The 9576-nt window shown below is 39.1% G+C and overlaps 1 protein-coding gene across 3 annotated transcripts; it reads right to left on the bottom strand.

The window, feature by feature from the left end:
• Positions 1 to 994: 994 nt before the first annotated feature.
• rbm5 (RNA binding motif protein 5) lies at positions 995 to 9567 on the bottom strand. 3 transcript variants are annotated; one of them, XM_044121284.1, is made up of 25 exons: positions 9409 to 9567; positions 9115 to 9164; positions 7973 to 8147; positions 7738 to 7896; positions 7563 to 7632; positions 7086 to 7159; positions 6293 to 6376; positions 6038 to 6098; positions 5636 to 5701; positions 5386 to 5546; positions 5187 to 5284; positions 5005 to 5092; positions 4850 to 4918; positions 4632 to 4698; positions 4129 to 4223; positions 3892 to 4045; positions 3102 to 3196; positions 2832 to 3011; positions 2584 to 2724; positions 2415 to 2501; positions 2133 to 2324; positions 1969 to 2043; positions 1784 to 1884; positions 1556 to 1685; positions 995 to 1461 (listed from the first exon to the last, which is right to left on the bottom strand). In XM_044121284.1, exons 2-25 carry the CDS (start codon positions 9129 to 9131, stop codon positions 1336 to 1338), a joined length of 2565 nt encoding a protein of 854 aa, XP_043977219.1. In that variant the 5' UTR covers positions 9132 to 9164; positions 9409 to 9567; the 3' UTR covers positions 995 to 1335. The 3 variants fall into 3 exon arrangements, with proteins under 3 accessions (XP_043977219.1, XP_043977220.1, XP_043977221.1); XM_044121285.1 differs by having other exon boundaries at positions 2415 to 2498; XM_044121286.1 differs by having other exon boundaries at positions 7738 to 7893.
• Positions 9568 to 9576: the final 9 nt, after the last annotated feature.

The following is a 9576-nucleotide window of genomic DNA, read 5'->3' as shown; positions in this document are numbered from 1 at the left end:
GGAGATGCAGAGGTCCACTGCTCAGGAGGGAGAATCTTTGCACTCTACAAATCCAACCTCAGATTGGAAAAATATTTGTCTAAATTGAGATCTGTGAAACCATTGAATGTACAATATCATTGGGAACGTAATTCCTAAATATAAACTAAGAAAATGGTGAGCAGATAAAGACAATCCAGTAAATTCAAAATCCCATAAAGTTGAGGTTTTAGTTTAACAGTGAAACTTTTTTTTTTGCAGTCCAATATGTTCTTGAGAACATACTAATCTCTGAAGGGGCAAGAATGAAAATGAAAACCTTGGTTTCATACTAGTGTGCTTTAAAATATACATCGATTCAGAGAGGAGAACCAATTCAAGAGAGAAGCTCCCCCCCAACAAGATTATGTGTTTTATGACATAACTGATATCTCGAGAAACCCTACTTAGTTCTAATATTTTCCTTCAGCACATCTGAACTCATGAAGCTGCTCTCATCCTTAACAATAATCCATGTATTATCTAAAGTCAGGGTGTGAAGTGCACATCTTGAATTTAACTCCTCCAGAATCTGGACCCTTGATCTCCAAATGAAAAGTAAATTTGCATTTTTCTCATCCAAACATTTTCCTTCCACTTAACTTATGTAATGCTTACACATCAGTGCAGGTACTCAGCTTCTTCAGCAATAACATAGCAGCTTAGTCCATTTGTGAAGTGTCTCAGAGTATCAGCTGAATAAATGTCAAAGCAGTCTCCCATTCAATGTCAGACACAATCTGAGAGTTCTATGTTGAAAATCTCTTTCTATGGGTCTTAATATAATTTGATAAATAGAACTTTAGTTTTCATCACCTGTAAGCAATAATCTACAATATTAAAATAAGTCTTGGTATACCAGCAGCAATGAATCTTAACACGCATAACAGATTCACTGTCTGAATTGAATTGCTGAAATTTAACTTTGCACCAACTTTCAGCTGACCTGTCATAACAAGACATATAAGAGATGATCCCAACTTTAAGCCCATCTTTTATTTTCTTTACATTTGACAAGATCTTGTATAAACTGTACAGTCATGCAAAGAAACTTAAATAAAAATAAAACTAAAACAAAACAGCAATGTAAAACAACAAAGACAAATCATTATGCATATGTACAATTTATAAATTAGATCCTTTACAACTTCAGGTAACTTAAACAAATCTCCTCTGGTGGTCCATTTTGTGACAGTAATTTAACCATTATGTGTCATACAGAGAGTGGATTTATTTAACAGGAGTCCATTTTCTCCTCTGCGATAGTATGGCTGATATTTCACAGATCACACCAACGCAATCAAGTTGGAAAACGACTCATTCCAATTCTGTGAAGCGGGCGAACATTGCTTTCCGGACTGCGTCTTTGTATGTATCTGAAGCAGACAGAGTGTAATTGGTTCCCTTGGTGCCAAGTCCAGCTCCTTTAGTTCTCAACTGTGCCTGCAGAGAAGGAGGACACGCATTAGCACGCTTTACAGCAATTAATGCTGCTCGGCGAGATGGAGTCCGTCATCTCCATTTTTACGGTGTGTACCTCGATCGGAGCGGTGATGCCCTGCTGGTTGCGACCAAGACCCTTCCCCTCTTTCCAGCCCATGGCCTGCAGCATCTTGTTCCCAATATTATCACTGGTAAGGCCATCTTTAGTGGGCTGTTCATAGTTTCTGCAGGTAAAAAATAAATATTAAATTTGTATAGTAAAAGAGAAAAAAAAAAAAAAAAAGTACAATTTGTGTCTTAAAATACACAACAATGCTCTTACACGACTGGTGCTGGCTGGTTGAATTTCTTCTTTTTAGGCACTGGTGGTTCTGGGATGCCGTATTTTTCTCTTCTCTCAGCTGCTCTGTCCCTGTATTTTTGCTGATGCCAAAATATATACATTTATAATTAAAAAAAGGTCAAAGTAAGATGAAAATATCCAAGCATATGAGTGTATGCTCAAACCTCTGTTTCTTTCCTTTCCAACTCTTCCAGCTCTGCTTCACTCATTTTAGATCTGCGGAGAACTTCAAGGTTTTTCTAAGAGAAAACCAATTTTTTTATTTTATTTAGTTGGACTGTTGAAATTTGAAACTAATCAGTCAGAAGTCAGTAAGTTAGGGTAATACCTTGTGAAGGTCAGAGAGCTGCTGATGTCTCACTAAACCCTCTTTGTTGGGGAACTGTCTCCTACACAGCAGACAGGCCATCTTCTTCCAGTCTGTCAGTTTGTCCAGACTCAGGTCACCACCATCGGATTCTCCTCCTCCAACTCCTTCCTCAGGGTCACTGTCTCCACTGTAGGCTGCCACCAGGCCACACTATCCCACAAACACAGAGGGAACCTCCCATAAAAACCAGATAATAAACTCAGAGGCCAAACCTAATGAAACTCCAGAAAGAGGAAATACCTTGGAAGAGCTGGCAGAGCTTACAGGAAGTGCTTCCTCTTCAGCGCACCTCGCAACCTCTTGCATGAGTCTGTCTAGACCTCCCTGCTGAAGAGTCATTCAACACGTTTATCTAAATTTGTCAAATATTACCCGCTGCGACGTTTACCTGTTGAATCTTATGAAATACCTTCTTCTCAAACAATGTGTATCCAGCATCAGCTGCTGCTGCCTCCTTCCTCTCTTCTTGACTGATGGGCTGAAAGCTACTTTTGAAGTTTTCTTTCTGCTTATTGAGACTTTTAGCCCATCGTTCCATGTCTTTAGCAATCTGAAATATTTAAAAATCAAAGTTTTTAAAAAAAACAAAACAGTAATAAAACAGATAAAGCTAAACAGAAGAGATAAAGTCCCTTAAAGTGAGATTTACAAAAATACCTGCTGTGCAGTCTTGCTCTTTGGTTTCTCTTTCTTCTCTTTAGGCTCCTTGTTGCCTCCCGCTGAACCATTTGCTGTTTTATCATTCTGCCCAGCGTTTATGTTGCCAGAGGCCGGTACATATGTCTGTTTCTCACTATCCCAGTACAGGTACTGCTGAGTCTGAGTGTTGTAATAATACTGAAATATAAAGCAGTGATGTACAGAATCAAAACATTAGGAAATCTCTCCAACCAAACTGGCTGATATTAAGGACTTTGTGTTACTTACTTGTGAATTTGGGTCGTAGTAGAGGCCAGTCTGAGGGTCGTAATAATAGCCAGAAGACTCATCATATTGATAGGTAGATGTATCAGGAACAGAACCTGTTGATCATGGAAACATCAAGTTAATACTTGTTAACAGAATCCTGATAAGTGCATTAAAAAGTTGTGATAGTACCGGTTTAGGATATTTAGGTTATTACTGCTGTATAAGACACTAACAAAAAGTCCTAGAAATTAAAGAGTCATCAGAAAACCTTCAGCTTGATCTACCCTGATCAGTTTACAATATTCAGTATCGCTGAGGCAATAAGAAGTCAGAGAAGGTACTTATAGGAAGCTATGTATGTATGAAGCTAACGCATTAAGACATTTCTGTTAACTGGGGCTCAGACAGATAAACTGGTTGATGAGATTTTAAAAATTTGTTTTGTGTTTCAAGATAGTAAAACCCTGTTTTCCATCACCTGCTTTATCACACAGTGTGAAATCATCTCGGTTGCTAACATGAATATTCAAAAGCAGGAAGGCTGTAAACAAGTATTATAAATAGCAGACTGTATCTTTTTTATCAATACTTCAAAGAGTAAAGTCAGAATCAGCTTAAGTTTGCATTCCACTCTGGTCAGTGCCTCCATCTGCTAGAAAAACCTAGATCAATTGAAACCTACCAAAACCTATTTAAAGGAGCTCAGATTTTCCTGAAATCACAGTTTTAAAAAGTAAAATAAAAAGTCAGATTCTATCCATTACATAAAAAAAAAAGAAGTGTACTAAAGGAACACATTTGCCCGTACCAGTGGTAGACTCCGCCGCCAGTCCAGCAGCTGGTATTGCACCTGCTCCATTAACCTGGGCAGCAGCTACAGCCAAGGCAGGCAGAGCTACAGATTCAATAGCTGCAAGTCCTGGCTGAGATTTTGCATCCAGTTGTTGAGCAAGAGGCAATGCCTGGAATTAGAGTTTAGGGGTTTTTTTTAGAGGTCGATATTATTTTTCAACTTTATGTAATTCATTACAACCGATGGCATTACCTGTACAGCAGGTGGCGCAATGATATGTGGTTGGTAAACTTGTGGACTCTGTGATATCACAACGGCAGCAGGAACCAGCTTTACACCTGGAGCAGCTAAAACCACAAAGAAAATCCAATTATTACAGCATTCTGAGTCAGTAAAGCTTTAAAGTGAAGGAGAGCAGTAGAGTGTTGCTGTGGTATGTGTACAAAAGAAGAAGTCCAATAAATTTTTAAATGTGTCCCTGTTCCACCACAGCAGAAACAAATGTTTACTTCCACAACTCTGCAAAACTTCATAACATGCTGAGGAGAACATTCATCCATTTGAATCAGCAGAATTAAAGCAACAACATATTTAAAACATGCAGGACAGCAGCTTTTGAAGAGTTTAGTTAAATAGTCCTGTTCTACATACAGTAACAGATTCAGTCTAACTGTGAAAAAATGGAATAATACAATAAAGACAAAAGTTAAAACATTACACATTTCTATGATCTAATGTGGAAAAAGGCAATTTACCTCCTAGGATTCCATTTCCCTGACAAGTACTGGCTGCTGTTCCTTGATGATAATATGTCTGGTAGTCCTGTAAAACATCCAAAGCAAATGTTAATGTATAACTTAAACATATGACATTCCCATTAATCTTAAGATTCCTACAAATAAACTCTTTTCTACATATATGCGTGTATTTTTACTCCAAACATTTGGCACTGAATGTACTTCGTTGAACTAACCTGTGACAGAGGAGCGTAACCTTCCTGCAGACAGGCATACTCTGACATCCCGTCTGAGCTCTGCTGTGGCTGGAAGGTGGAAAGTAGATCATTAATGTATGATCACAACAGCTGCAGAAAAAAAACACAAGGCACTCTGAGAAAAATGGGCCAACCTGAGCTGATGACCACTGTGCTGCTGCAATGGCTGTGCTGGCCACAGAAAAAGCACTGACACGATTTCCATCAGGCAATAAGAGGTCCCTAGTTGAGACAAAAGGTTAAATTACTTTGTGTTCAACAAAAGTAGTAGTTCCATAAATACAACTAAATGCCTTTCATAACAGAGATGACTCACTTTCTAGCACTCTTAGCATAATCCACCCCGATTGTTTTCCCATCCAGTTTCAGAGGAGGTTGCAAACCTTGTAAGATGGTTAGCAGCTGGGAAGCTTCCTGTAAAAAGTTGAGGTATCAAATTTAAAATTGTACCTTTAGACCACTGGGTTGTGATTTGTTTTGATAAATAATTCGATATGTATCCAAGGTTGTTTTACCAGAGGGGAGGACAGCTGAACAAAAGCAAAGCCTCTGTTCTGGCCCGTTTGTTTGTCCTTAATAAGGCGAATGTTATTGGCTGACAAATTGGCGTATGGTGCCAGCGCTGTCAGAATGGCGTCCACCGTGGTCAGAGGAGCAATGTTTCTCAAGATGATTGCTGTAAAAGACAACAAGGATTCACTTTAAGAAAAGCCAATCGTGGATAATCGTTTCAGCTTTTGGATCTGGAAGAACAAGAGCTCTTACTGTCTCCATAGAAATCACCAGTGGGCTGAAGTTCAGGGAGCCCAGCGGCATTGCCCGCTTCACCATCTGTTAGGAGAATCACAGAAATAAAAACGGCATTAACATAACCTTTAATGATGATTTAAAATAACATTAAAAAACATTAAGTGCTAAAAAAATTATGTTTTCAGCCTCGAAAAATATGAGGGTCAAAAATTTAAGGGAGTTAATACTAATACTTCAGGGATTACTTGGACTTCCCTTCTTGCTTTTGGTGGTTCCTGGCCAAATCCAATTTAAAAGTGAAAATAGTTTTAAGATTGTACAGTTACTGTAACAGATGTTGTGCTAAACCTCAACACTTTCAGCCCAGGCTGTGCGGATATCTGCAGTGGTTGGCCTCCTATTGATTCAGCTACTTACCAGCTTTAGCTGCTCCACACCTGAAGCACTTCAATCGCCTCCGGAAATTGTACAGGCCACACTGCAAGTAACCGTTCAAATCATTTTTATTAAAAACAGCTACTAAAGCCCAGAACAGAGCTCCCGCAGACAAAAGGAGGTCTACTTTGATGCTAAAACAACCGGAGACACAACTTAAGCTTTAACAATTGTACCAGTGCAGAAAATATTGGATTGGACTGAACAATGGTAAAAAAAAATCAGGAGTTTACTTACAGTGTTGCAGAGCCAGTCTTCATACTTGTTCCTAGGGTGACTGTAGTGCATGTCCACAACTTTGCCTTGGATGACCAGAAGTTTCTGAAAGAGGAAACAAAAATCACTCAAGAGTTCATGGTGGACTAATATCTAATCAATTGGGGCAAGCAGTGTTGGAAGGGAAAGAATGGGGAGAGGGACCCCCAACAGACAGCCTTTGAGTTAAAGACAGGCACATGATGTATAAGTGAGCATGATGTAAAGAAGTTTCTTTAGGTGTTTGGGACCCGCGTGCCCAGACTAGGCTGGAGCAGAATGTATAATGTGATCCTAATAGACACAGCTGACGGCTTTAAAAAAAAAAAAGAAAAAAAAAAAAGAGAGACAGGAAAAAAAAAAAAAACATGAGCTTTTCCATTAAAAAAATGAAAACATCTGAAATTCCCATCTACTGAGGACTAGGGCGTAAAAAAAGATAACACTTAAGTCATCAAATGGACACCGAAATTTAAAGTTAAAACAGAAAGGTGTGCTCATAATCTTAAATACAGAGCTCACAAAATGTGTCTGCTGTTTAGTATCGCTGCTAATAGTAAAACTAAACACTTTGTTAATGTAAGAAGGTTTCAGATCAAAAACAAATAGACATCTCTGGTTATATTTAAGTCAAACTGTTTGGATGTGTGGTATTCATTCTATGAGTTATTTTCCTACAGTTTCCACACTTCATATTCAACACATTCTGGTTGCCTTTAGAGTCAATTCTCCAGATCCCCAAGATTAAAACTAGACTTGGCGATTGTGAAGCAACCTGATTGGTCTCCATCCATCTGGTAGCATCTTGCAAGTGATAAAAGTCCACGAAGGCGAAACCACGGCTTATACCTAGAGACAGCATTCAAATATAGACGGGAGGTGTGTTAGTTAAGAGTCCATGGGCATATTATTCAAAGTCTTCCACAAACTGCTTCACGACCCAGGCCAAGTTTGGTACACAAAAGGCCACTCCTTAGGAGTTTTACCATAGCAAGAAATCCTGCTGAGTACCACACTCTTAGAGTGGGTCAGTCAACTGACTTTAATAACTAGTAATGCCGTACTTACTTACCTTGAACAGATCCACAAAGTACTGAAACAGTAAGTCTTGCATTAAAGTTTTACATCTGTTTGTTTCACACAAGTCTCTCCTATGTGCTATGGGAAAATGGGTCTGAATGGAAGCAGATTGGCCCTATGGTCAAAGCCTGGGGGTGGGGAGTTAAGGGTCCGGGGTTCCTTTGGTTCTCACCTGTTCTCTTTTTCATCAGTCTGACATCTATGGGCTGGGGTCCCTCCAGTTGGTCAATGGCAAAACGAATCTAAATTATACAATAAAGTACAATTTACATTAGGATTCACTGTATCTGAATAAAAATGCATTTACTCAAACTAAATATGCAAAACTGATACTCAAAATCACTTACATCCTCCTCAGTAGTGTGAGAAGACAACCCCCCAAGCATGATGGTCTTACTCTTCCTGTCATCCCCCGGTTCTCGTCTGTAATCCTGCTCTTGATAGTCACCGTCTGAGTGATAACCATCTTCTGATCTATCACTGTTCCGCCGTTTCCTCTCTCTCTGCTTCAAAACAAAGCCTTAAAGTTTAATATCAGCAACCAAAATAAGAACACAAATGTGCAGATATTTGAGCTCATACCTCAGGGCTGTCTCGTGGTCCTCTACGGTCTCCATCATAACGATCACGCCTCTCTTCACTCCAGCGCCTGGAGTTGTGATCACGCTCTTGGTCTCTGTCCCGTCTGTCTCGCCAGTCTGGATCATCACGTGACTGCTCTGAACCGTATCTGCCACTACGCTCAGTCCGACTGATCCTGCAAGACAGCAGAGAAAAACATCATTACAAACAATCTACTTGACTGAATTAAATTCTGGCCTGAAAAAAGCTGAACCGCCCCAGCTGCAGTTTACTGACAGATCAGAGGAAGGAACTGCTTTTATCAGGAGCTGGGCTCAGGCTCATGGGGAACAACAATTATTCAAAAATAGTTTGCTTAGAGCAAACTATTCCCCCCTTAACCCAAAACAATTCTTTAACAATGGCATGCTAGCACTTTAGACTAAAAGATGCTTAGCATACATTATGTGTATATCTATATAGATATATCTGTATAGCAATATGTCAACCACACTCATTTGACACACTTGATTTTTGTGTGGATATTGTCAGCTTGACCTGTGATTTACCAAAGACCAGGAGCAGGGTTAGGGTTATCTGATTGAATGCAAATACTGAGTTTACAGCTAACAAAGTAGCTCAACTTCTGGGTGTTCTAATCTATGGCATCTGGTACTTCTGGCATTTTTTACATTCAACTCGATTTTGGTGGTGGCTGGTGATTGGGAGAATGAATCCCTACAACATCAGTAACACATATAGTTTAAGAATTATAGTAGTGCACATCTTTTAATTTCTGACCAGCATTTACATGCATTTCATTGAACATTTAACAATTATTTTCAAACTAGGCCCCGACATTAAAGAGGTCTTAGCTGAAGGAGATTTTTAAAAATACATCTGTTTCAGAAAATGAGAAGAAATAAATCTTGGCTGACCTAGCGTATCAAAAATAATTTCCTTACGAGGTAATAATGTTAGCATTTACGCCCTTCACTGCAAGAACAAGGACATACCTTTTTCCGCTTTACTACTGATGTAACTCCGGCACCATTTTACAATTGAGCTTATCGTGAACGGTCGTTCTCTAGAATACAAACACTGAATCCCATCTTGTGTTTTAATACCGCTGAACATAAGAAGAGTATTCGGTTGACACTTACCTCTTATCAGCACCCATTTTCTTAACGGACTCTTCAAACTCCTGCAAAATCTACAGGAAAGAAAGAACCTGAAGTTTACTCATTGTTCCCTTCCCACAACCTGTCTATATATTTTTATTTCATTTAAAACACATTCATTCACAAACGCATTTGTTTCCAAGTTAAATGAACGCAGGGAAACCATGGTAAAACAGAACATGGAGCCCGAATATTTGTTAGGAAAGGACAAAAAAAACGACGCCACCCAGTACAGAAAACTGCACTATTTTCGACCCAAGCAATAAAATAACTCACCGACGTATATTTCTTTACAACGACGCTCTTTTAATAATTACTTTATAGCAGAAACATTCAAAAAATTACAAGAAACAAAACTCATTTCACGTCGAAAGGCTGCTGACGACACAGACGACGATGGAACCTTCTTTATCCCAAGATGCACTGGGGCAGAATGTACAGTAG

This window comes from Gambusia affinis, linkage group LG07 (assembly GCF_019740435.1).
Source record: "Gambusia affinis linkage group LG07, SWU_Gaff_1.0, whole genome shotgun sequence".
NCBI lineage: Eukaryota > Metazoa > Chordata > Actinopteri > Cyprinodontiformes > Poeciliidae > Gambusia > Gambusia affinis.
Note: the sequence above shows the minus strand (reverse complement) of the source record. Positions and strands in the feature narration are given on the sequence as shown.

Excerpts from the sequence above, each read along its gene's own strand:
- rbm5 (XM_044121284.1), bottom strand. Across the intron at positions 7,633-7,737 it reads CTCACACTACTGAGGAGGAT|ATTCGTTTTGCCATTGACCA; the intron begins GTAAGTGATTTT and ends TGTATAATTTAG. Across the intron at positions 1,686-1,783 it reads AACCAGCCAGCACCAGTCGT|AAACTATGAACAGCCCACTA; the intron begins GTAAGAGCATTG and ends TTTTACCTGCAG.